This window comes from Myodes glareolus, chromosome 19 (assembly GCF_982192425.1).
Source record: "Myodes glareolus chromosome 19, mMyoGla1.1, whole genome shotgun sequence".
NCBI lineage: Eukaryota > Metazoa > Chordata > Mammalia > Rodentia > Cricetidae > Myodes > Myodes glareolus.
The window spans coordinates 63,109,522-63,137,085 of NC_142044.1; the positions used below are offsets into that span (position 1 = coordinate 63,109,522).

General features: G+C 38.7%; 1 protein-coding gene across 2 annotated transcripts in view; it reads left to right on the top strand.

The window, feature by feature from the left end:
• The window catches only part of Larp4 (La ribonucleoprotein 4), a 57,620-nt gene that overhangs the window by 9,222 nt on the left and 20,834 nt on the right, over positions 1-27,564 (top strand). The window contains exons 2-8 of one of the 2 annotated variants that reach the window (XM_048444573.3): positions 10,523-10,661; positions 11,783-11,938; positions 17,322-17,397; positions 21,988-22,124; positions 22,835-22,938; positions 25,136-25,246; positions 26,753-26,806. In XM_048444573.3, the coding sequence (XP_048300530.1) occupies positions 10,523-10,661; positions 11,783-11,938; positions 17,322-17,397; positions 21,988-22,124; positions 22,835-22,938; positions 25,136-25,246; positions 26,753-26,806 (777 nt within the window). The remainder of the gene's footprint in view (positions 1-10,522; positions 10,662-11,782; positions 11,939-17,321; positions 17,398-21,987; positions 22,125-22,834; positions 22,939-25,135; positions 25,247-26,752; positions 26,807-27,564) is intronic. The other variant, XM_048444574.3, reaches the window with a different exon arrangement.

A 27,564-nucleotide genomic window follows, 5' to 3' on the forward strand; every position in this document is an offset into this window, starting at 1 on the left:
CTTTTCTTTAACTGAAATTCATCTGTGCCTTTCTTTTTGGTTTTTTGAGACAGGGTTTCTCTTTAGGTTTTGGAACCTGTCCTGGAACTAGCTCTTGTAGTCCTGGTTGACCTCGAACTCACAGATATCCTCCTGCCTCTGCCTCCCAAGTGCTGGGATTAAAGGCGTGTTCTACCACTGCCCGGCTTCACCTTGCCTTTGGGATGGAAAAAGTCTGAGTTAACTTTAGCCTTGGGGACCCTGGTTCTTACCTTGTAACTATTGTCTGTATCTGGTTCTAACTGATCATTATTCATTTAGGGTTAAAACTGGGGTCAGAGGTCATTTGATTGAAGAGATTTTTCATTTACCTATGCAGTTTAGGCAGCATCCGGTTATTGGTTTAAGAGTCCACTTTCCGGGGGCTGGAGAGATGGCTCAGTGGTTAAGAATACTGACTGCTCTTCCAAAGGTCCTGAGTTCAATTCCCAGCAACCACATGGTGGCTCACAACCATCTGTAATGAGGTCTGGTGCCCTCTTCTGGCCTGTAGACATACACGCAGAAAGAATATTGTATATATAATAATAAATAAATATTTTTTTTAAAAAAGTCCACTTTCCAAGCCAGGCGGTAGTGGCTCATGCCTTTAATCCCAGGATTTAGGAGGCAGACATAGGTGGATCTATGTGAGTTCGAGACCAGCCTGGTCTACAAGAGCTAGTTCCAGGACAGCTAGGCTAGGGCAACAGAGAGAAACCCTGTTTCGAAAAACAAGCAATAATAACAAAAAAAAGAGTGCACTTTCCAGACTAATTACCAAGATCCAAATACTGGCTATTATTATTATTATTATTATTTATTATTTTATGTATACAACCCTGGACATTGGGCAGATTAGTTTACTATAAGGTAGTTTTCTGCTGAAAATCTGTAAAATGTTGATTATATTTAACTGGAGTTGTTGTAAAGGTGAGCTCTTTTGTCAATATTATTATTCTTTGAATGAAGAAGCTCCACCCTTTTTTGAGGCAGAGTTTCAACTTGTAGCCCTAGCTGGTGTGGAATTTACTGTGTAGAGGACCAGGCTGGCCTTGTCCTTAGAGATCAACCTGCCTTTGCTTTGGGAATGCTAGCTTAGGGGTGTGCTAGACCAGATTCACACTTTAATTTTTATTTTTTAATTTTTTCATAAAATGCGTTAAGAATCTTCTGAAAATCTGGGAGTGGTTGTGCACACCTTTAATCACAGTATTTGGGAGGCAGAAGCAGGTAGATCTCTGAGTTTGAGAACAGTCAGGGCTACACAGAAACCCTGTCAACCAAAAAAAAGACTCCATAGTCATAGTTGAGGAAGTGGCATGTGTTTTGGGTTTTCTTTTTCTTTTCTTTTTTTTCTATTCTTGGAGTTAATCGTGTTTTTCTCTTTTCAAATATATTTTACATCTTTGAATGTTTTGTTTGCATGTATGTGTGGGCTGAGTTCGTGCTTGGTTCCTTTGGAGGTCAGAAGAGGTTATCAAGTCTTCTGAAATCGGAGTTACAGGTGATTATGAGCTACCTTATGGGTGCCAGGAAAAGAACCAGGGTTCTCTGCAAAAACAAGTGGCCTTAGATGCCGAGACATATCTGTAGCCTCTGGCTTTGTTTTTTGACACAGTGTCTATTACAGCTCAGGCTGGCCCTCGGAGTCCTAAAGATTGAACTCCTGATCCTCTTCCTATGTGCTGGGATATCAGCTATATACCCATGTCTGGCCTTAAATTTTCTTTTCCCCGTAACTACTTAAAATTTAATGGTCCTATTGATCTTGGAAGTATGAGAACTTACTTCCTACCTGGTGAAGGAAATATGACTCTCCTTGTTGCTGGGGTGGTAGTGGGATGAGAGAGATCTTTGAGGCAGAATCAAACCAAACCAAACCATGGATATCCTGTTTATTGTGGGGCAAATAAGTTTAACCAATTATATATTTGATTTCTTTTCTAAAATATTTACTTGTTTGTTTGTGTATGTGTGTATGGAGAAAGAGACAGATGGGTTTCTGTGTGTAGCCCTGGTTGTCCTATACCAGACTAGCCTGGAATTTAAGAGATCTGCCTGTCTTTGCTTCCTAAGTGATGGATTTAAAGGTTTGACCACCTCCTTCTGGCTGACTCCCCCCCCCCCCCCCGCCTCTTTCATTGGGACTCCTGTTTCTAATAATAAATATGGAAGTAAAACAAAAGGTTGCATATGTTACATATTTAATAATTTCCCCCTAACCTTTTGTTACTTTTTGCCTTAAAAGTGGTGTCTCATTCTTACTCACTTTAAGAAGAATTAGAAGCCCCCCTCCCCCTTTTTCCTTTCTTCTTCAGCAAGAATTTTGCATAAAATTGAACAAAAATCATGGTTGTTCTTGGATTCTCTGGGAATGAGATACATTGCTTAAAAATAGTTGTGATTGGCGGGGGAGGGTGGGTGGCGCACAACTTTAATGCCAGCACTTGGGAGGCAGATGCAGGTGGATCTCTGTGATCTGTAAGTTTGAGGCCAGCTTGACCTACAGAGTGAATGAGTTTCAGGACAGCCAGGGCTACACAGAGAAACCTAGTCTCCAAAAAAAAAAAAGAAAAGAAAAGAAAAGAAAGAAAGAAAGAAAGAAAAAAGAAAGAGTAATAGGCAGGGGAAATAAGAGGAATAAATTCATATCTTAGTTTTAGGGATAGCTCGGTTATTTTTGTATGGTAATTATGCTGACACATCATCTACTGTATGTTGGCAGTAGTTGGTAACAGTTTCAGTATCTACTCTGACAGGTTAGTTTGTTAAGACATTATGCAACTGTGTAGCCTCAGTGACTTCTATAGGATTTGTATTAATCTCTTGGAGTTTTGAGACAGGCTCTTTCTCTGTAGCCCAGACTGACTTGGGACACAAAGCTACTCTTGTGGCAGTCATGCTTCAGGGGACCCCACCCCCTTTTGGGGGGGGTGGAGTACAGTCTTTCTGTGTAGCCTAGGCTGGCCTCAAATTCCTAACCTCAATCTGCTGAGTTCTGAGAATATGTATAGAGAGATTACAGGAGAACAGCAGTTTAGCTGTTTGATGTTTGCCTATTCTATAGTTGTCAAGCTGTTAGGATGGGAAACTTTATTAAACTTTAGTCGGACTGGAGAGATGGCTTGGAGGTTAAGAGTACTGGCTGCTCTTTCAGAGGTCCTAAGTTCAATTCCCAGCAACCACATGGTGGCTGACAACTATCTGTAATGAGATCTGGGGCCCTCTTCTGGTGTGCACGCAAACAGAACACTGCATACTCAATCAATCAATCAATCAATCAATCAATAATTTGGGGAAAAATCCTTAGGTTGAATCAAACTTGTTTATCTAGAACTAAATGTATGTTTTTTCTTGAGGCCAAGGCAGGATTTTGAATTTGAAAATAACTTCTACTACATATTCTGTCTCAAAAAAGAAGGGAGGTGACACTATGCTAGTGTCATGGCTATGTCCATAAATGCCAGCACTTTGGATGGAGATTGGAGAATGAGAAGTTCAGGGTCACCCTCAGTTACACAATGAGTTTGAGGCCAGCCTGAACTTAATGAGATCTTGTCTTCAAATCATCAGCAACAACAAAGTATATATAAAAGGTGTGATTTTGGGGCTCTGATTAAGAGTACTGACTGCTCTTGTAGAGGCCTCTGGTTCAATTCCTAGCACCCATGTGGCGGCTCACAACTGTCTGTAACTCCAGTTCCAGGGGATCCAACACCTTCATAAGGAGAATGGCCTCATACTCAAACTACCTGCCTCCAATGCCACCAATGCCTGACTTTTTCTGACTTTTTTTTTTTTTGAGACCCATTGCCTAAATATCAGGCATGTGTACTCAGTAAACAATTATATTTCTGATAAAATAAAGTACAGTTACCAAAACAGAGCAAAGGTGCCCAAGGCATGTATAAACCATAAACAGATTTTTATTTTATTGCATGGGTGGGTATTTAGCCTGCATGTATGTCTATGCCTGGTGCAGACAGAGGCCAAAAGAGGGTATTTGATCTTCTGGAACTATATATAGTACAGACAGTTTTTAGCTGCCATTTCGGAACTTGGAATTGAACCTGGGTCCTCTGGAAAAAGTCAGTGTTAACCTGAATTGTCTCTCCAGCGCCCATAATGTGATAAAAATGCCTTAAGATTTTAGTGATGTCAAAACCTATAATTATATAATTATTTAATAACAGAATAGTGTTTTTTTTCTGCTTACTTTTCTTGCATTCTTCTCAAATGTCAGAATTGCTCTTTTAATTTTAAATCAAAATATGTTGTATTCTGGGAAAATTTAGAACTGGATTCTTCGATGTTACGGTTTATTCTCACAGTTAATGTAGAATCGTATTATCCCTGGTGTGACGTGTTGAGGTTGTGGAATGTTTATGATATCATGAGGCTTCTCCTTCCTCAGTGATTAAGCAGTGTTGTCTTGAACAAGTGGCTCTGGTCTCTCGTGTTTGGGCGTTTCTGTCAAGAGTTGGCTGTAAAGCAAGGCTACTCAATGTACTCAGCCCTTCTTCAGAGCACTCTCTTCTGCTTCTCCATGTGATACTTAGGAGTGTTGAGACACTAAGAAAATCGCTGTCCCTGTACTTACCTGTAGAAGTTGATCAAACTTGTGCTACCCTTAGTATTTGTTGATCCTTGGTGGCCTAGTGCTTTGTGCCCAGAAGCAGAATACAAAGTAAATTAGAATCGAACAAATAAGTGGTAGTTCTTAGAGAAAAGGGAAACTGCCGATTTTTAGCTTTGATTCGTATGGGAAAGGCCTTCGGTAATTCTAACCCCAGTCTCTCCCAACCCCCATGGAGTATGACTAAAATTCACTATCCTATTGTTTCCCAAAACCCTAGATTGAGAATGTAAGGTAGCTAAGCATGGCCTACATCTTTAATCCTAGCAACATCCTAGAGATGGGGGGGGGTCTTGGGAGGAGGGGGGGATAAATGAATGAATATGAATGAGAATGAGAATTTAAGGTTCACGGTGCACCTGGAAAAGGGAAATAAATTTTCTTCATAAGAGTCCATTTAAGTGCCAGGTGGTGATGGCGCATGCCTTTAATCCCAGCACTCGGGAGGCAGAGGCAGGTGGATCCCTGTGAGTTTGAGGCCAGCCTGGTCTACAAGAGCTAGTTCCAGGAAAGGCTTCAAAGCCACAGAGAAACCCTGTCTCGAAACACACACACACACACACACACACACACACACACACACAGAGTCCATTTAAGCATAATTCCCCCTTTTTTTTTCACAAATAAAATGTCAAAAAGGGACTTAGAGATTTACAACTTATTAGTTGGGGAACATCTTAGAAAAAAACTTAGTGAACTGAAGGAAGATATTAAGAAATTGCTTAGAATGCAAAACCTGTCGTGGTACATGCTGGTACTTTCAGAATTCAGAAAACAGGTACAGACATATTTTTGAAGTCTTTTCAGAGTTGGAGGAAGAAAAAGGACAGAAAAATTTTTAAAAAAAGTTTGATGCATGGAACAGATGGTGCACAGATGAGAAGGTGTATGTATGTTGTATTGGAGTTCCAGAAGAAGTAATAGAGCAGAGGGGCAAAATTTAAAGAGATTATTTCTAAGAATTGTGTAGAATCGATGAAAGACAAACCACATTTCAGGGCTCAGTGCCAGAAGGTACTGAGACAGGCAGATCTCTGAGTTCCAGGCCAGCCAGGACTACATAGAGAAGGCCTTATCTCGAAACAACAAAAAAATTCCATATTTAAATAGTAATTACAACCCCCCCCATAACATTGACACCAATTAAGCAACCAGAAAGTAAAGCTTTATGAATGACAGTTGACTGAATTTGAGAGATAGAGCAGAAGATAAAGTGCTTGCCTTGCATGAAGACCTTTTTTCTTTTTATTTACTCATTTTTTATTTGTGTGTATGTGTATGAGAGAGAGAACATTTCATGTGTAAATGTGTGCTACATGTATACAGATTACAGATGCCAGGAAAAGCTAGAAGAAAATAGCTATTCCCCTGTAGCTGTAGTTAAAGGTAGTTGTGAGCTGCCTGATGAGTACTGGGAACCAAACTTGGGTCCTCGAGAAGCATAGTAAGTGCCATCTCTGTAGCCCCTGCTCTTTTTAAAATATTTATTTCTTTGGGCTACACACATGCCATAAGGTCAGAGAACAACTTGGAGTAGTATGTTTTCCACATCATGTGGGCCTTGGGGATAGAACACAGATTGTCAAGTACCTTTACTCATTCGACCATCTTGCCAGCCCTGTGTGTATTTTTTTAAAGATTTTAATTTTTTTATTTTATAATTTAATTTATATTTGTGTGTAGAGGGATGAGTGCATGCCATGGTGCATATTGGAGGTCAGAGGACAGCTTTCATGAGTTAATTCTCTTCTTGTACAGTGTGAGTCCTAGAATTGAACTGAGGTCCTTGGGGTTGACAGCAAGTACCCTTACCTGTTGAGCCATATGTCTTGACTGGTCTCATGTGTATGCATCTTTTTATTTTTCTAGTCTTTTCCCCCCAGCCTTTTGTGGACATTTATGTTATTCCACAATTTGTCTTTTGTGATTTTTCTGATTTTTTTTCCCTTAGAAGTTAATTTCCTGTTACTCTTTAACTTTACCTTGAAATTATTTTGGTAGAATAAATTAGTGTTTATGTGGTATACCTTTGAAAGTACATTTCCACCTGAAAACAGCATGCTGGATTGACAAAATGGCTCAGTGAGTAGTGAGTGGCATTTGCCACCAAGCCCGACAAACTTGAGTTCGTTCCCCAAGAATTCATATGTAGTGTAAGGAGAGAACTAATTCCTGTAGGTTACTCTCTGACTTCCACATGCACACCATAGTGTGCATATATTCACACATAAACATGCATACAGTAAATTGTTTGAGCAGGACTGGAGAGATGGCTCACTGGTTAGAGCACTGACTGCCCTTGCAGAGGACCTGGGTTCAACTCCCAGCATCCACATGGAAGCTCACAACTGTCTATAACTCCAGTTCCAGGGGATCTCATACAGGTGTATATGCAAGCAAAACACCCAGTAGACATAAAGCAATAATAAATAAGTCATTAAATTTGTTTGAGCAACCCTGTGTGGCATGGAATTCCCTATCTAGACCAGATAAATCCTAACTTGGAGATCTGTCTGCCTTTGCTTCCCAAATGTTGGGTCTAAAGGCATTATTACCACACCAAGGTAATAAATATTTTTTTAAAAAGCTAATATGCTTTATAAAAAAAGGATGTGGAATGCTTATACTATTAAATACTTTTCAAAGATGAATTAATTACACGTTTGTTTATAGAAAAGTTTTACTATGTAGTCCTGGCTGGTCTGGAACTCAACAGAAAAAAAATCCACTGTACTGGGATTAAAGGCTTATGCCATGCCTGGCTCCATTTATTCATTCATTCATTCACTCATTCATTCATTTTTGAGACAAGGTCTCATTTAGCCCAAGAATGCCTCAAGCTTGCTCCATAGATGAAGCTTTTCTTGTGCTTTTTGGGGGGGTTCTCTGCTTCCATCTTCTAATGTTATATCACCAGTATACTTCTAAGCCCAGATTTTTTTTTTTTTAAGTAATTCTGCTAGGGGTGGTAGTGCTCAATATTAATCTCATCACTTGGGGCAGAAGCAGGAGGATCTCAGTGAGTTCCAGTGTTGGCTTGGTCTGCATAGTGAGCTCCAGGCCAGACAATGATACATATGATACCCTGTCTATAAAATAAAAATTCTTGCTTTATTTATAATAAAGCTCAGGTAAGAAAATTTCCCAGGACTATTCATGAGCCTAGATTCAAGTGTGAGTTTTGAATTCGGGTATAATTCTAGAGAACCAGTTGTTTTACGTTTAAATAGTAATTGGTAAGCTACACTGAGGCTGTGTTCTTACTGTCTGCTTTCTTCAGGGGTGAGGATAGTATCGAAGGGGAAAGGAGATTAAGTATGTAAAAATACATTAATTTTTGATTTTGAACACTTCAAGGTCTGGGATGTAGCTCAGAGTATTTGCCTAGCATGTAGGAAGCCCAGTTCCACATAAACAGGCGCGGTGCTTGAAATACTAGCTCTTGAGATCAGGACCTGCCTAGATATAAGAAAAGGGGAGAGGAAAAGCAGCAGTGTGGCACACATACCAAGTGTGATGGAATACAATGAGAACCCCAGAGATGTAGAGTTAGAGTTTGAGGCCAGGCGAAACTTTATTTTAAAATAAAATTAGGTTAATGTATACCTCATTGGTAAATGCTTAGTTAGCATGTGTCCATAATGGTTGAGTTCAGCCCCTGTGATATCAGCTGCAATACCAGCAAGTTTTAAATATCGTTGAGGAGACCTAGGCTAGCACAAGTTCTTTGTAGTTCTGCTATCAAAAATTATTCTGTAACTAAATTAACAATCACTAACCTACAAGTAACTAATGGCAGAGTGGTGGGGAGTACTTAAGTACTTGTTCTTAAAATATGAATATCTTAGACATGGCACACAGTATACCTAATCCATCTCCCCTCCAGATTTAGTAATCAAATGTATTACTATTAGTATATGTGTGGTGTTTAAGTGTGTGTTCATATATGCCATGATGTGTGTGTGGAGGTCAAAGGGCAACTTTGTCAGTTCTCTCTTCTTTTATCTAGGTTCTAGGGATCACACCCAAGTTGTCAAGCATGGCAAGTCATTTACTTCCTACACTATTTTGCTTGCTCTCATAACTTTTTCAGTTGATTAAAAAAAAAAAGCAGTTAACACTTTTAATTCCAGCTTTCAGGAGGCATAGTCAAGTGGATCTCTTTAAATTTGAAGCCAGCCTGGTCTACATGGTGAGTTCCAGGACAGCCAGAAACCCTATCTCAAAAAACAAAACAAAACAAAAAAGTAGAAAAAGAAATATATGGCAAACAGTAAAGTGTAACAAAATAATATTTTGTTGAAGATTACTGGGAGAAACTCAAATAAGAAGAGTATGGAACTTAACGCAGGAAAGACAGACACATACGGGACATGGGCACAGGGAGAAAGATTTTTAAGTGAAGGGTTTGGTAAGACAGTTTAGCAGATGAAGGCCACTAAGAAACCCAAGTTTGATTCCCAGGACACACACAATTGAGAGAGAACCAACTCTTGAGTATTATCCTCTGATCTCTGTGCACACACATACAGTAAATAAATAATTTTAAAATTAGAAGAGAGCTGGAGAGATGATTTAGCAGTTAAGAGTGCTTACTATTTTTGCAGAGGACCTGCTTTTGTTCCCAGCATCCACACAAGGGAGTTCACAACCTCTTTTAGCTCCAGTGCCCTACACCGAGCAGACCTTTGTTTTTGAATGCATCATTCAGACTTAGAAATCTGACATTACTTAGGTTGCTTTTAGAAACATTTTAGATATGTGAATACTTTTAATGAATTTCATTATCTTTTCAAATAGGTTGGGGTTAAAATAGTATTTTCTCTATTTATTTAGTTATTTAGTTAGTTAGTTTTTTTCGAGACAGAGTTTCTCTGTAGCTTTGGAGCCTGTCCGGAACTAGCTTTTGTAGACCGGGCTGGCCTTGAACTCACAGAGACCCATCTGCCTCCCGAGTGCTGGGATTAAAGGTGTGTGCCACCACCGCCTGGCCTCAATTTATTTTAAAAATAAAATTTTGTTATTTTGAGATAGTTTCATGTAGCTCAACGTGACCTCAAACTTAATTAATAGTTGACGCCGACGCCAGCCTTGAACTTCTCATCCTCTTACCTTCACCAAGTGTGGGACCTGTGCCTCCACCTACCTGCTCAGGCAGTATTTTAAAGAGTATTTTAAAAAGGCCGGGCATGGGGCTGGAGAGATGGCTCAATGGTTAAGAGCACTGGTTGTTCTTCCGGAGGACCCGGGTTCAATTCCCAGCACCCACGTGGCAGCTCACAACTGTCTGTAGCTTCAGCTCCCTGGAATCTGACACCTTTACACCAATGCACATAAAATAAAGCTAAAATAAATTATAAAAAAAAACTAAAAAAAGAAAAAAAAAAGGGCCGGGCATAGTAGTACATGTGTTTAATGCCAAACTCAGGAGGTATGGGCAGGCAGATCTTTGAGCCCTGGCCAGCCTGGGCTGCACAGCACAACCCTATCTCCACAAGAAAAATATTTTGTAGAGGTGCATATTTTTTTATTACATGGGTAGCCATATTTCACACAGAAATCTGAAATTCTTATCTCAGATCAATTATTTTTTAAAGTTTTATATTTTCACATAGACCAGAAACTAATAATTGGCCTGGTGTTGTGGTACATACTTGTAATCCTGATGCTTAGGAAGTAGACAAAGACTAATTACAACTGGAGCTGTGTAGAGACCCTTGAGTAGGGAGAACACAGACCTAATAATTATGTACTGCTTATCTGTTAGTATTGCTGTTTTTATTTTATTTTGCGTTGTTTTATTTTCAAATTTAAGTAATGAAAAAGCCCTTGATCTCAATTTACACAAATCTTTTGATTGTTTAGCAGGTGACATCTAAAGGCACTGGTTTAAATCCTAATGCCAAAGTATGGCAAGAAATTCCTTCTGGAAATCCAGATGGCACTCCTGTAGCCGAAAGCACCTGGCATGAAACTGCAGCCACGTCTGGATCTCATCCTGAGGGTAAATCTTTAAGTATTTTTTTGGAAAAATTAAATTTTGGTTAAATGTATGATTAAATTAGCTCCAGCAACTTTGAGATAGCTTTGGTTATTTGCTGTGTTGGTTAACATTTTTGTGCTGAACAAAATATATAAGAAAAGTCAACTTTAAGGAAGAAAGATTTATTTTGGCTCGTGAAGTTCGGTTCATAGTAACTTGGTCCCATTACTTTGGGCATTTTGAGTCTCTTGGTGAAACAGAGTTGCTGATCCTTTGACCCGTAAACAAAGAACCCGAAAGAAAAGAGCTTAGGACCTGCCACCACAAAGCTCTTATCTTCAGTTAGGTTCCACCTCTTAGGGTGCCATCATTTCATAAGAGCTGCTAAGATTTTCAGCTTAGATTAATACAATGATGGAGTGAGTCACAGTTTATCCAAATATTGCTACACTGGGTGCCAAGCTTATATCTCAAGCACTTGGGGGCACTTTTCAGGTCCAAACAAAGATTTGATGAATTTATTTGTGAATGTTTAGCATTATAGTTTGTCTATGGATTTTTTTTTTTTTTGGTATATTACATGACTAGTCACTAATATTTGTTTCTGGGTCAGCATCTAGCCCATTTTATAGTCCATGTCCTTTATAAGTTCTGATAAGATTTGCTTGGGTCTGTCATCATCAGGTGTGTTAACTCACTGGTGTTGGGCAGTTAACCTGGCGTGCTTATTTCCCTCTTCTGCAGAACAGAAGTAACAGAAAGTGATAACCGATCATAGTGTCTGATGCTTCCAGGAAAGTAAGCAGAGGAATTAGACCAGCAGCTGGGTACATAAGATGCCCAATTATTGACAGTCAAAACTTGTCTGTCTTCAGAAATAACTTTTTTGGAGCCTGTCTTGGAACTCGCTCTGTAGATCAGACTGGCCTCAAACTCACAGAGATCCGCCTGACTCTGCCTATCAAGTGCTGAAATTAAAGGCGTGCACCATCACCATCCAGCTCAGAAATAACTCTTGCCCATGGGGAAATTTTCTCCAGCTGGTACAGTTCCTTGAAATTGTTTTTAGAGGATATGTCTTAGTCACTGAAGGTGGGTTTAAATAATTCCTGTTTACTTTTAATACTATTTCTTAAAAACAGGTAATCCAGAACTTTCAGAAGACATGTGCAAGGAGTATGAAGTCATGTATTCTCCCGCTTGTGAGACCACAGGAAATACTACAGATATCGAAGAGTCAGCTGATGGAATGATTTTAGGACCAGAAGATCTGAGTTACCAAATATACGATGTTTCTGGTAACCTTTGTTTTTTATTGCTAAAATGAGAATTTAATATCCTTAGCTCTGTTCCCTGTCATTGTTTTGATAAATATGATATTGATCAATTTGTTTTCTTTTTTGAAAAGAAGCGAATGTCAAACAACTTTTAGGTGATAATTAAAAATACTGTTGGCTGGGGGCTGGAGAGATGGCTCAGTGGTTAAGAGCATCGCCTGCTCTTCCAAAGGTCCTGAGTTCAATTCCCAGCAACCACATGGTGGCTCACAACCATCTGTAATGAGGCCTGGTGCCCTCTTCTGGCCTGCAGGCATAAACACAGACAGAATATTGTATACATAATAAAAATAAATGTTTTTTTAAAAAAAATACTGTTGGCTAGTACCCAGACATAAAATTTATAGATGAAGTCTATAAAGTCTATAAAAGTCTATCTTTTAAAGAAAAAACTGAGATTAAAGATAACAGGAGAAAGTAATTAAAAGAGATCCAAATTTCAAAAGTTATGAGTTTCTCAATTACTTAGTTTATCATTGCAGTTTTATCAGTTTCTCTATCACTTTTGTCAGCATGAAATTTATTTTAAATAAGTATTGTATTTCAGAGATTAATTTTAAGAAAAAAGTATATATTAAGCAGTGGTGATGCTTTAATCCCAGCACTTTAGAGGCAGAGGCAGATGGATCTCTGAGTTCAAGGCCAACCTGGTCTATAGAGCAAGTTCTAGAACAGCCAGGTCCACGCAGAGAAACTCTGTCAGGTGTGGGAAGGGATACATAGTTCTAGATGACAGGGGTAGCACTCGCTCCTAATCCATGCCCTTGGGAGTCAGAGGCAACTGGATTGAGAGTTTGAAGATCATTTAAGCATAATATGGAGTCTGTCTTTAATGTCAGCAACAGACTTCTGATTCTGTTTGCAATGTTTTTTTTTGTTTTTGTTTTGTTTTGTTTTTTCATATTGATCCAACCAGCCTGGAAGTAGTAGTCAATATGATTTAAAGGGGTTGCAAAAAAATTCTTAACTGCTGACCCATCTCTCTAACCATAAAAATGGAGGAAATTTAAAAGGAACTGAAGTGGTCTATAGATTGTATTTATCTAACTTTATTTTTCTAAAGGGTCTTTTGGAAAAATAGTTGTAATATGAAGTAGGCATAGCTCTTTCTGCTTCAAATAACCCTGTGATTTATAACAAAATCTATAAGTAACTGTCTTCAATTATTCCTCTTTCCTTGAGGCTGTGTCATATGAAGTATGTAGCCCTGGCTGGCCTAGAACTTGCTAAGTTGTCCAAGCTGACTTCAAACTCACATCTGCCTTCTTCCAAAGTACTGGTATTGAAGATGTCCAGTACCATTCCTGGCTTTAATTAACCTTTTAATACTTAGAATTGTTTGTGTGTCTGGTGTTAGCTTGAGACCACTAGTGTGCCCCCTTGTACTGAGGTTATAGGGACAGGCAGCCATGCTTAACTTTTTACTTGGGTGCTTAGGATCTCAGTTCAGTTCCTCATGCTAGCTCCTACCTAGTGTGCATATTCATTCCCAGAATAGATTTCTGAATTGTTTGACTTACAAGGTAATTTCTAAGATATGGGGTTGGTATTCCTGTATGAAAATTTAAAGTGATAAGTCCATAGGCTGAAGAGATGACTAAGTGGTTAAGAGCATTGGTTGCTCTAAATTCTTCAAGCACCTATGAGGCAGCTCACTGCAGTCTGTAACTCAGTTCCAGAGGATCCAGTGTGCTTTTCTGGCCCCTGCAGGGACCGGGCATGTACATGGTGGTCCCCAGACTAATTAATTAATTAATTATTAAAAGTAAATTAACAAAAAAAGGTGATGTCTCCTTTCAACTTACTGTCATAGATAACAGTTGGCTATTTTGAATATAAGCTTGATAAATAATGTAGTGCAACTAGTTTGAATGTGCTTCCTGTAAATTACATTGAAAGTTGAGTAAATTGGTTATTCACTTAGCATTTGGAGAGGTGACTTTTATATATATAACAGATTGAATATACAGGTGAAAAAGTTCATGGAGTATTGGTACTTTGCCACACTAAGTTCATTTCCCAGAACCCACATGTAGGTAGCTGGAAAGAACCATATGCACGCCTACACACATTTTCTTACACACACACACACTATTAATTTTTTGCTTTAATAATGTGTATATATTTGTGCCTGTGGGGGCCATAGGGTTGCATCTCTCTGGAGCTTGAGTTACATATGGTTGTGAGACGTTCAACTTGGGTGCTGGGAACCAAACTTGGGTCTTTTGCAAAAGTAGTTAGTACTTTTCTTAACTGTTGAGTTACCTCTCCAACCCACAATAATTTTTTCAAAAACAAGATTCTACAGGGGCTGGAGAGAGACGACTTGTTGGTTAATAGCACTCTTCCAGAGGACCTGAGTTTGATTCCCAGCACCCACATGGATACTCACAAACCATCCATAACTCCAGTTCTGTGGGATCTGATGTCCTCTTCTGTCCTCCAGTGGCATTGGGCACAAATGTGATACAGAGGCATACATGTAGACAGAACACTCATATACACAAAATAATAATGTAAAAAAAACGTTTAGAGATTACATATATTACTGGAGCGCAGTGGTGGTGCGCTCATTTAATCCCAACACTTGGGAGGCAGTGGTGCGCTCATTTAATCCCAACACTTGGGAGGCAGAGGCAGGAGGATCTCTGAGTTTAAGGCCGGCCTGCCTGGTCTACAAAGCGAGTTCCAATACAGCTAGAGTTGTTGCACAGAGAAATGCTGTCTCAAAAGAGGAAAGAAGGAAGGAAGGGAGGGAGGGATGGATGGATGTGTGTATTTAGAATGAAAAACCTTCATTACTGTTGAGATTAATTTATCACTGTATATTTTAAGTTTAGCAACTAATCATTGAGGAAATACTAGGGCCGAGGAGATGCTCAGTGAGTGAAGTACTTGCTGGAGGACTTACATCCCGACTCCCAGCACCCACATACAAGCTAGACATAGTAGATTTGAGTCTAACACCAGTCTAGTTACAGAGACAGGCAGATTCTAGGAACTTCCTAGCCAGCCACCATAGCAAGTTCACCAAGAGATCTTGTCTCTAAGGTGGAGAATGATAGAGGACACCAAATATCAACTTCTGACCTCTATGCACACATGGAAAATACATGTGTGTACATGATAAGAGGATATATGCTCCTTTTTAGTTTTATTTTTACTTTAAAAAAAAGAAAAAGAGAACAAGCCATCTTTTTTCATTATATATACCAATCCAAGTTCCCACTCCCTCCCTTCCTTCAATTCCCTTCACTTAACCCGTCACCCCCACCCCCATCCACTCCACAGAGAGGGTAAGGCACATTTCTTTGTGGAAGGTCCAAGTCCCTCTCTGCTATGTCTAGACTGAGCAAGGTATCCATCCAAAGAGAATAGGTTCCCAAAAAGCCAGTACAAGCAGTAAGGATAAATCCTGGTGCCACTGCCAGTCTGCCCCAGCCAAGCAACTGTCAACCACATTCAGAGGGACTAGTTTGGTCCTGTGCTTGTTCTTTCCCTGTCCAGCTGGAGTTGGTGAGCTCCCGTTAGCTCAGGTAGACTGTTTCAGTGGGTGGACCCATCATAGTCTTGACCTTTGCTCATATTCTCATTCCTCCCACTCTTCAACTGGACTTTGGGAGCTCAGTCCAGTGCTCCGATGTGGGTTTCTGCCTCTGTTTCCATCAGTTGCTGGATGAAGGTTCTATGAGTATATGAAGTGTATTTATATACTTATATATGAAGTATATTTAAGATACTCATCAGTCTGACTACAGGGCAAAGTCAGTTTGGGCAGCCTCTCCTCTATTGCTTAGGGTCTTAGCTGGGATCATCCTTGTGAATTCCTGGGATTTTTTCTAGAGCCAGGTTTCTTGCTAGCCCCATAATGGCTTCCCCAATCAAGATATCTCTTTCCTTGTTCTCAGTCTCTATCCTTCCTCCATTTTGATTATCTGGTTCCTCAAGTTCTGCTTCCCCTCCTCTGCTCCGCTCCTCTATCTCCCTTTCCTTCCCCCTTCCCCTCACACCCTCCCTTCTCCCCTCACCCCCATGCTCCCAATTTTGTCAGGCAGTCTTGTCTATTTCGACTTTCCAGGTGGATCTATATATGTTTTTCTTAGGATTCAACTTGTTACTTAGCTTCTCTAGAATCATGAGAGGACATTTAGTCATTTTTTTCTGTGTTCCTTCCTTGCGGAGAGGATTTATAGTCAAAATGTTTTAAGGCCGTACTGGGCTACGTAGTAAAACCTACCCTATACAATATAATCTCAGCACTTGTTGGTAGAAGCAGAAGGGTTAGGAATTCAAAGTCATGCTTACCCACATAGTGTGTTTGAAGTTTGTTTAAACTACCTAAGATGCTGTCTCAAAAAGTCAAAACCAAGCAACTGAGGAAACAAGTCAAGAAATGAAAAAAGATATAAAGAGACTCATGAGTGTGACTCACAGTGGATATATGCCAGTAAAGCAGATAGTTACATAAACACAGTCTATCCCACTTTAGTTCCTGTCTGAAATTTTAGATCACCTTTAGTTTGGGGTTATTTGGTTTGTTTCGTTTCTCTTGAAGAACTAAGTGGTTTTCAATTTTTTATGTTTTTGTGTTTTTTTTATTTTTATTTTTATTTTTTATTTTTTTATGTTTTTGTTTTTGAAATGATCTCTCTATGTTGCCCTGGCTGTTCTGGAACTCGCATTGTAGACCAGGCTGGTCTCAAACTCAGATACCTGCCTGCCTCACAATTTACACATGAGATCAGGGCAATGTTTAACTTCATAGTAGTCAAATACTTTTAGTGCGAATGGTCCTTCCTTATTTCTTGGAAAAGTGTCTGCACGCATGTGTGTGCTTTTCTTCACCTTGGGTTTTGAAACAGGTCACTGACTAGGGCTCACCCATTAGGTTAGGCTAGCTGGCGAGAGAGCCCCACTGATCTCCTGTTGTACCTCCATGGTACTGGAATTACAGGTATGCACTATGGTACCATCACATTTGACATTTTTAATGTGTTCTGGGACTTGAACTTGGGGTTCATGCTTGTATGACAAGCACTGTACTGACTGAACATATGTATGAACTATGTGTGTGACAACGCATATTGAGTCCATTGCCACACACATGCTAGATGAATACTCTGTCTCTGTGTTTCGGAGTTCAACCCCAGCTCAGTAGTAATATAATTCAGGCAGTATGAAGTACTGCTGGAAAAAGTGTAAGTTGAAAGAAATTAGACTTGATTTAATAATACAGTTTTGTTGTGCATTTTAATTTGTAGTTAATTGGTGACTTCAGAATATGTGTTTAAGTTTCACCTGTGACAACTTTAACAGTTTTCTCTCTCTCGTTTTCTGCCATCAGGAGAAAGCAATTCAACAATTTCTACAGAAGATTTAAAAGAATGTCTGAGAAAACAATTAGAGTTCTGTTTCTCACGGTACAGATCTTTTTAATTGATATTCTTTTTTATGTTTTTAATGAGTAGATATACAATACCTGTGCAATGGACAGTTATCATTTTCTTTAGTCACAGATTTTGCTATCTTTCTGGAGTATATTTCTTAATTAGATTGAGGACAGCCTGTAGCTGTTAGCTTTTCTCAGCAGATGACAGTATCCATTGAAGACTTTTCCTAGGCTCATATTTAGTCTGAGTTTTCTAAAAATGAAAGGAAAATAATTTTTTAAAACTAGCAGAATAAAAGGAAGGAAAAAAATCTCAATTTTAAGTTTTTAGTAGTTGGCTCTTGTAACTTTTGAACAGAGTAATTTTAGCAAGACCCTAAAACAATAGGTCAAGATTTTTTTTTAAACATGAAGTCCTTTTAGGCAAATGTTTCAAAATAGCTTATTTACAGATGAGAACTATATAGAAATATTTGTTGTTGCTTAGAAACTATAAAGTTTCAGTATATAAAACTATTTACAACTGGGCATTATGACACATTATTAATCCCAGCATTAGGGAGGCAAAAGCTGGTGAGTCTCAGAGGTGAGGCTGGCCTCGTCTGCATGGAGACTTCAGGACAGCCAGAGGCACATAGTGAGACAAAATGGAAGCTTCTAGAAAATAATCGAAATTGGGGCATACGTGCAGATGTAATTCCCCTCCTCCCCCAAGACAGGATTTTTCTGTGGCTTTGGAGCCTGTTCTGGAGCTAACTCTTATAGACCAGGCTGGTCTCGAACTCACAGATCCGCCTGCCTCTGCCTCCCGAGTGCTGAGATTAAAGGCGTGCGCCACCACCACTCAGCCCATTTTTTTTCCCCAGTATTTGGTGAAACCTTTATTCAAGCTCCTTGTAGGCTGGAAGTATCAACTTTTTGGGAGAAGGGGGTTTCAAGATAGGATTTCATCCTGGATGGCCTCAAACTTAGAGATTGCCTACCTTTGTTTCCTGAGTGCTGGGATTAAAGGTGTGTGCCCAGCCACGCCTGGCTCAGAAGCATAGATTTTATGCTTTCTTTTTCTCTTGATTTTTTTTTTTTTTGAATTTTGATTCTGTGAATCAGGTTCTCAATTTGTAGCTCTAGCTTTTCTAGAACTTAAAGAGATCTGCCTGCCTCTTCCTCCTTAGTGCTAGGATTAAAGACATGCACCACCATACCAGGCATATCACCCACCCCCTGATCTTTAACCTGGAGCCTCTCACATGCTGGACCATTAAGTGCTGTGCCACTGGGCAGTTATCTTCAGCCCTGGTTCTCATATGAAGAATTTGGTTTTTTGGTGGTTACCAAATGGCTATTTTGTGTTTTTCTAATTATTTTGTCCCCTTTCCCACCTCTTTTTCTTTAGTGGTGCTGAGGATTAAACCCAGGGCGGGCCTCATGAGTGCTAGGCAAGTACTAACCCTATCCCAGCACTAATTCCACCAGTTTTTCTTTTCTGCATCTAGTAATTGATATTTTACTACAAGGAAACATCATTTATTTTTCATGTTTTTCTTTTGTTTTTGAGACAAGACTTAGGCAACCTAAGCAGCCCTCAAGATTCTCCTTCCTCAGCCACCCTAGGAATTTTGGAATTCTAATCATGTAGTATCACAACACACTGATGTAATTAGATTTTATTTTATTTACTTTATAAAACCTTAAGACAATAAGACCTTACTCTAGCCAAGGCTATCCTGGAATTCACTGTGAGCTTAGCCTGATCTTGAGTTCTTACCAGTCCTTCTTTCTCCTCATTCCTAGTGCTGGAATTAGATGTGAGCATAATTCCATTTTTTCTTTTATTTTTTTTTTTTCCAGCCTCCCATAATTCCATTTTTTAAAAATACTTTTAATAATTATTTTAAGGTTCTTACAAACTGGCTTGTTATTTTTGGAACTGCTTCTGTCGTATTTTGTGTTATCGTGTCCTACCCACACCCACACCCCTGCTTTTTGTTTTTTAGTTTTAAACAAGATTTTATTGTGTAGTTCTAGCTGTGGCCCAGAACTCACTGTTTAGACCAGGCTGACTTTAAACTCATATAGATCCACCTGCCTCTGCCTTCCATGTGCTGGGATTATTAAAAATGAGTTCAGCCCTTGATTATCTTCTTTTTAATTTTATGTATCTGACTGCTTACCTATATGTGCATATGTGCATCACTTACGGTAGGGCCCTCAGAGGCAAGAAGAAGGCATTGAATCTCTTCAAACTCGAGTTAGAGACAGTTGTGAGCTGCCATGTGGGTGTGGGGAACTGAACCTGGGTCTTCTACAAGAGCAGAAATTGCTCTTAATACTAAGCCATCTCTCCGCCCCTCTATCCATTTCTTGCTGCTGGTGGTGGTTTTTAAATACATAGCCCAAGTGTATCGACTTGCCTTGAATTTGTAATTCTCCTGATTCAACCTCCTGATGTTAGAATTACAAGGGTGTGCCTAATGCCCAGTTAATTGATTACTTTATTGTACTTTTTATAAATGTTGGTTGTATACTATGTTTTCAATCTGACTCAGTCTCCCATCTTCTTCCTTAAAATCCTAGGAAATGTTTAAAAAATGTACTGGGTGTTAGAGATATCTGTGGTTTTTAATTAATAGTTCCAGTCGTTGACTATATATATATATATATATATATATATATAGAACTGTTCAAATCTGCTTCTCTGATTTCTCCATTGTCTGGTAAAGTTACTCTGAACCATTATACACAAATATATCTTAGAAGGAAAAATATTCATGACTTGTAATTTTGCCTCTTTTGGGTACCTGGAGGGACAGCCGTGGGTACTGGGAACCGAACTCTTATATTTTTAGTTGTGAGCCTAGCCTTTAACAGCTGAGCCATCCCTCCAGGTAGAGTAATTTTGTCCTTAAAGCTTCTATAGCTCTCTCTCTCTCATATTTCCAAAAATAAGATAGTGCATGCCTTTAAGCTTTGGATCTCTGTGAGTTCGAGACCAGCCTGGTCTACATAGTTAGTTCTAGGACAGCGAGGGCTACACAAAGAAATCCTGTCTCAAAAAACAAAACAAAAAAACAACAGAAAAGATTTTTGTGGTTTATACAGCTTCTTTAGTTTCAGAAATAAGAGCATTTGTTTGTGATCTGCCGCATCACATTTAGATCTCCCATACACTCCAGCCAGTCTGGCTGGTACTGTTTTTACCTCAGTTCCATTGCCAATAGTTTGTACCAGGTTTACTTGTAGGTGGGAAGTCTTTGATGTACTGTCAATTTGATTTACTTTTGAGATTCTTTGGCTAAACACTTTAATACTATAAGAATGGGGTTGTTGCAACTCTAGCTTGCTTAGACTATAGCATTTTAGGTTCACAAAAACCATGTTTTTACATGGTTTAACTTTATTACATTTATTACAGTGATGTTAATTTGTCCTTTTGTGTTGAAATGTGAGTTTCTTTTTTTCTTTTTCTTTTTCTTTTTTTTAGAAATGGGGTTTCTCTTTATATAGCTTTGGAGGCTGTTCTAGAACTTGCTCTGTAGACCAGGCTATCCTCGAACTCATGAGTTTAGTCTTACTGGTATCTTCTCTTACTCTTCTCCCAATAAATAACTGCTTTGATAACTATCTTATCTGGATTTTAGTTTAAAGGGCTTTGAGTTTACTCTTTGCCCACAGGAAAGATTAAAAAAAAGAGATTTATTCATTTTAATATGTGTGAGTATTCTGCCTGCCCATATTAGTACGCACCATAAGCATGCATTGCCCGTAGAGCCCAGAAGAGGGCATCAGACCCCTGAAACTGAGGTTAACAGTTGGCTGTGAGCTGCTGTGTATGTCTTTGGGAAATCATTCAGTTCTCTAAACCCCAGGACCAGCTCTGCCTATAAGGCTTTTTTAAAAAGCTTTATTGAATCAATATGAAACCTATGGTCTGCCTGGGGGACACAAAACAACAAACAGTAAATACACAGTTAGGTGATGATTGCTATGGGTTAAAAAATTAGAAGAGCATCAGAGTACGTGTGTTTTGTTACTGTTTTTGTTTGTTTGTTTTGGGTTTAGGGGTTTTTCCAGGCAGGGTTTCTCTGTAGCCCTGGCTCTGTAGACCAGGCTGGACTCTACTTGCCTCTACTTCCTGGGTAGGGATTGAAGGTGTACACAATACAGATATTCTTGTTTACTCTACTTTAAAGACTGATACAAACAGAAAGACAAGATTTAAACTGGTCTTGATAGCATACATGTACATTACATAGCTTGTAATGCCAGCTATGAGCAGAGTATCTTAAATCTTTAATTTTAAATATCTTTCAAGTTCAATAATCAAGCATGTTCATAAAAAACACGTATAAATTATATATCTGTGATTCAATTTATGGTTAAACTACCATTTTTTCCAATATACATTGGGATTCAAAATCTATTGAAGTCGTTACTGGTATAATTCTATTGGTATATTTCAAGTTGAGCTAAGAGAACTGTTGAACTCCTCATAATTTGTCTTAGTGTTTCTGCTACTTTGATTTCTCTAGGCATAGTGATAAACATGAATACGGTACATTTTTGCTTTAGGTGCTTTTAAAGAATTATGTATGCTATATTTGCTTATGTTTATTTCTTTCAGAGAAAATTTATCAAAGGATCTTTACTTGATATCTCAAATGGATAGTGATCAGTTCATCCCAATATGGACAGTTGCCAACATGGAAGAAATAAAAAAACTGACCACAGATCCAGATTTAATTCTTGAAGTGTTGAGATGTATGTAAATGACTTTTTAGTTTTTTTTTTTTCCCTCCTTCACCTTTCTCCCCCCTCTCCAAGATAGGGCTCTCAGCTTTGGAACCTGTCCTGGCTCGAACTCATGGAGATCAGCCAGCCTGTGCCTCCCAAGTGCTAGGACTAAAGGCGTGTGTCACCACTGCCCGGCTAGCTCTTTTATAGTTACAAAGTTAACAATTTTTATTTCTATTTATACGGTGAATTGTTTTAAGTAGACTTTAAACAATTGTGTGTGTATGTGTTAGTATGTACGTTCTTTTTAATCTTGTACTCATAGCAAATATTAGTAGGTAAAGGTTGTTGTATAGGAATGGCCTCATTTGTATTATTATGATTTCACAACCTACTAATGAGTTTTGACCTATGTATAGTTTGACAAATATACTCCTGGAGTTATTTAATTTGTACCCCCCCCCAATCCCTTTGTATAAGAACAAAAATGTTGGAGTGAATCCTAGACTTTTATCTTCATCACTCGGAAAAGGGGATATACGTGGAAGTCATAATAAATGCTTTTTCCCCCCTTTTCTTTTTAAGCATGACAGTAATTTTTGGCATTTTACCTTAGCATTTGACAATTTATTTGGTAAGAAATTGAACTGAATAATTTTTAATGACATTATTAATTTCATTTAATGTCATTATCTGTCACTTTTAAATGAGACGTGTTGTTTTTTTTTAAATTTCAGCTTCCCCTATGGTACAAGTTGATGAGAAGGGGGAGAAGGTGAGACCGAGTCATAAGCGTTGTATTGTAATTCTCAGAGAAATTCCTGAAACCACACCAGTAGAGGTAATCATTGATTATTACTAAGACTAACTGTTCTTTAACTGTTTAGATCAGAGGAAGTAGGCAAACAAAGTAAAAATCAATACCCTCTTATCAGACTTGTTAAATCTGAAGTATTAAATTAGAATAAAGGAGGAAGAACGTATATGTCTATGTTCTTAGGAGAATAAACCTAAGTATTGCAGTAATATTAATTTTGAATGTATTGACCAACAATTAACTAGGAGGATTCATCTAATAAGTGTGGATGAAAAAATTTTGAAGAAAAATTGGTTGGCAAAATGTAAAACAAAGCCACAGTCATAAGGATCAAGTGTGGTCCAGGTTTGGGAATAAAATAATATTTGAGTAAAACAGCATACTTCAAAATCCTACCCTTCTAAAAATACACACATATTTACTTAGTAATTCTGCCAGGAATCACTGACTAACTTTACGTCTTTTGATTTTTCAAGACAGGGTTTCTCTATATTGCTTAGGAGCCTGTCCTGGAGCTCTTGTAGAAGAGGCTGGCCTTGAACTGAGATAGCTCCTCCTGACTCTGCCTCCTGGGTGCTGGGATTAAAGGCATGTGCCACCACCACCCGGCTGTAACTTTAGAATTATTCAAAGCCATAGTTATGTGTTGTATAGACAAAGTAACTGAGCCTTAAGATGATTTAAAAAATTACCCAAGTGTAAGGGAGTTAGATTAGGCTATAGAGGTGGCTCAGTGGTTAAGAACACTGCCTGCTCTTCCAAAGGTCCTGAGTTGAATTCTCAGCAACCACATGGTGGCTCACAACCATCTGTAATGTGATCTGATGCCCTCTTGAAGAAGAGGCCTGGTCAGTCATCTTCATCAACTTAGACCATGAAATCCAATATGGACAAGTTCAACACAACCACCATATATGGGTTGCCCATGCATGCTTCAGCATTGCCAGGGCATAAATTTCAAATTGTAATCAAAGTGAGTTAGATTACATGGCAGAATAGATTGAAACTTTGTGTAATTCCAGAGCTTATGTTTCTTAACTGCTGTGCATAGGGCTTCATTATAAATTGCATGTGGCATGTGGATAAATTAAAGAAGGAATTGCATAGTTACTGACTTACTGTAATTTATTAGAATTTTTAAAAAAAAATTAGACCCTATTTATATGGTGCCCAAAAAGTTAATCTTTTTGCCCAGTGTCATTCACGTTATGTATCTGAAATGTTTGCTTCCTAACCCTAAAGTAGTAGACAGTAAATGGACTGAAATGATGAAAACAGATGTAGATAGCTTCAGAATAGGCTTGATTTGATTATTAAATTACTGTTTGATCTCTCTGATGGTCCTGGAAATGTTTGTTTTTCCCATTCTTTTAAGTTCGTTTCAACCCCCCCCCCCCCCCCCGACAGTTTCTCTGTAGCTTTGGAGCCTGTCCTGGAACTAACTAGCTCTTGTAGACTAGGTTGGGCAAGGTTCCCCCTTGCCCATCCCTGAAGCCCCCGGCACAGTCCTCTACTTCTGATCCCGCTCAAGGAGGTCTCGGAAGGAGGACGCTGGGATTCTCTGTCCAGAGGTCGAAAAGGAGGAGAGCGAAACTGCTGAGGGTAGTGCACTCAGAGCCACCCCTGAGCTGGGGTTCTAACTACAAACAAGGCCCCCACCCCTCAAACTTTAAGCTCTCTTTTTAACTATTAACTTTTGCCTTACCAATCTCAGTTTTGTTATAATCAGGTTTTTTTCTGAATTTATTTTTTGGTAAGTTACATAGTTATAGGAAAGATGTTTATACAGAGCTCATATCCGATTCTGATACAAACAAAATATCTAAATTAGATAAGAATGTATGAATGGTATTATGTTAGTAAAGATCATAACTTAAAAACTTTCCTCCTTGCTGGGTGGTGATAACACATACTTTTAATCCCAGCACTCAGGAGTAAGAAAAAGGCATTTTTCTGTGAGTTTGATACCAGCCTGGTCTACAGAGCGAGCTCTAGGACACCCAGGGTTACACAGAGAAACCCTGTCCCAGATAAACAAACAAACTTTTCTCCCTGTTGAGGAGGAAAATTACCTGGGGGAGAGCTAAATAAGGAAACTTTAGCTTGCCATTAGAACTGAAGTATTTCTGTTTTGTCGCTTTATCTTATAAGTTAGGTGTAATTTTTCACCATAACTGCACATGTTTTCGTTTCAAGAGTTGACTGTATTTTTCTTTTTTAGGAAGTGAAAGCTTTGTTTAAAAATGAAAACTGCCCAAAAGTCATAAGCTGTGAATTTGCACACAACAGCAATTGGTATATTACTTTCCAGTCAGACACGGATGCGCAGCAGGTGAGAGGAGAGCTTCCTCCAATAAAAATCTCAGCAGAGAGTATGAGTTTAGGGTAGGGGTGTGGCCCAGTGGTGGAGTACAGGTCTAGGGTACATAAGGTCCTAGGTTCAGTTCCTAGTACCACCAGGAAAGGACCAGATATGGTAGTTCCCTCCTATAGTCATAGAACTTGGCAGAGGGAGACAGGCAAGATCAGGAGTTGAGGACCAACGTTGACTACATAAGTGTGATTGGGGCCAGCTTGGGTTATATGAGATCCTGTATCAAAACTTTAATAAAAGGAAAATGTAAATTAGACATGGTAATGATGGTGCATGCCTGTTAAGACAGCACTTGATACTGAATCTGTTTAAGGCCAGCCTAGGTTGTTACAAATGAGACCATGGCAAAATAAGAAGAAAAGTTTACCAAGATTGGTCATACTTTTTAAAATTGATATTTACTTTGTTTTTAATTATCTGCATATAATTTTAACAGATTGTTGTTGTTTTGTGTTTGGTTTTTCAAGACAGGGTTTTACTGTGTAGGCCTGGTCATCCTGGAACTCGCTCTGTAGACCAAGCTGGGCTTGAACTCAGAGATCCATGTGCTTAAGCATCCCCAGTGCTGGGGTTAAAGGCTGTGGACCACTACTGCCCAGCTTTGTTTCCATTTGAAAAAAAAAATAGATGAACATAGATTTTAAATGTACGCAAAGATTTAGAATTGCATTCAATGGTAGTTTTATGGTGGCCTGGGCTACGTGGCAGTCGGCCTTCCTCATGTCCTCCTGAATGTTGGGATACAGATGTAAGCTGTCACAATGATCTTATTCCCCATTTTTCCTCTTTAATATGTATGAGTATATTGTCTGTGTATGCCTGGTGCCCAAGAAGGCAAGAGAAGGGTGCTATATATCCCTGGAACTGAACTTAAAGATGTGGAAATCAAATTGTTGTTGTTTTGTTTTGAGATTGGGTTGTCTATGGTTTTTGTTGTTGATGGTTGTAGTGGTGTTGTGTGGTTTGTTTGTTGCTGTTTTTTGGTGTTGTCTGTATTTGTTTTGAGATAGATGCTCACTGTGAGCAAGGCTTCCTTGGAGCTTGTAAGGTTGGCCAGGTCGGCCCCTTCTTGGCAGTCCTGTGTCAGAGCCACCACTCCCACCTGAGTCAATTAGAGGATGTTACCAGGGTTCCTTTGTGTTGTGCCATTTGTCACAACTCCTTACCAACTTCCTGCATTGCCTACAAGCCCTGTGAGGAATGTGTTTTCTTGTTTAGTCTTCTCAAGGTTTGTTGTTTCCATTTGGTTTTGCCTTGCTTTGTGCAAGGCTGGCTTAGCTCCCAGCAAAGCCCTCTCCTGTGTAGCTTCCTGAGTGCTGGGATTTCAAGTGTACACCACAACAGACAGCAAGACCTTTTTGTTTAGTTTAGGAACTGATAATAGTAAGCTCATTTAATAGAATGAAAATGACTTTAATGAAATGTGTTGTAAATGCTAATGGAAGTTCATTTTTGTTTAAACAGGCCTTTAAATATTTAAGAGAAGAAGTTAAAACATTTCAGGGCAAGCCAATTATGGTAAGAAACATTTGTAAATACATTAGATACTAGTGTGAAGTAAGGGGTTTTGAGTAGAGAATGATTGTTGATTTTTTTGTTTGGGTTTTTTTTTTTAAAGAATTAAGAATTCATGAAAGATGTTTTATAAAAAGCTATAATTTGAAAAACATTTCTGATTGTGTTCTTCAGAAAATTAATTGACAGAAAACATGAAAATACTGACTACAGAATTTTTTTTACAGGAAATCACAAAGTTTTTATACTAGTTTACATCCTATAATTCTAGATCTCAAAATGAAGAAGTATAATTTCTTAATAATGATAAAAACCATTTTGCAGTTCTTCCAGCCCTGTGTCAGTTAACTGTGTTACCACAGTTATATCCATTTGAGAGGGAGTTGTCATTAATAATAAATTACACAGTGTCTTTGCATGTTAACTCTATTCTTAAATTCTATGAAATTTGTCTTCAGACTTTTTTTTTGTCTTCATACTTCCTTCCTTCTTTATTGCTATTGTTTAGAATTGACAGTTGGTGTAGCCTCATAACCACTGATTTACTACTCCTTGTTTTCTTATTTGTTTCAGTTAAGCACTGTACACATATTAACTCATCTTTTCAAACAAAATGAGGCAAGAAAATTGGTTGTTTCAGGCTAACTTGAGCTACATAGTGAGAGTTCAAGGCAAGACTTGTACATTTGAAAGAACACCTGATTGAGATAGGTGTTCTTGTTTTCTCCACTAGTGTCACATAACTAACTAGTAAGGAAAAC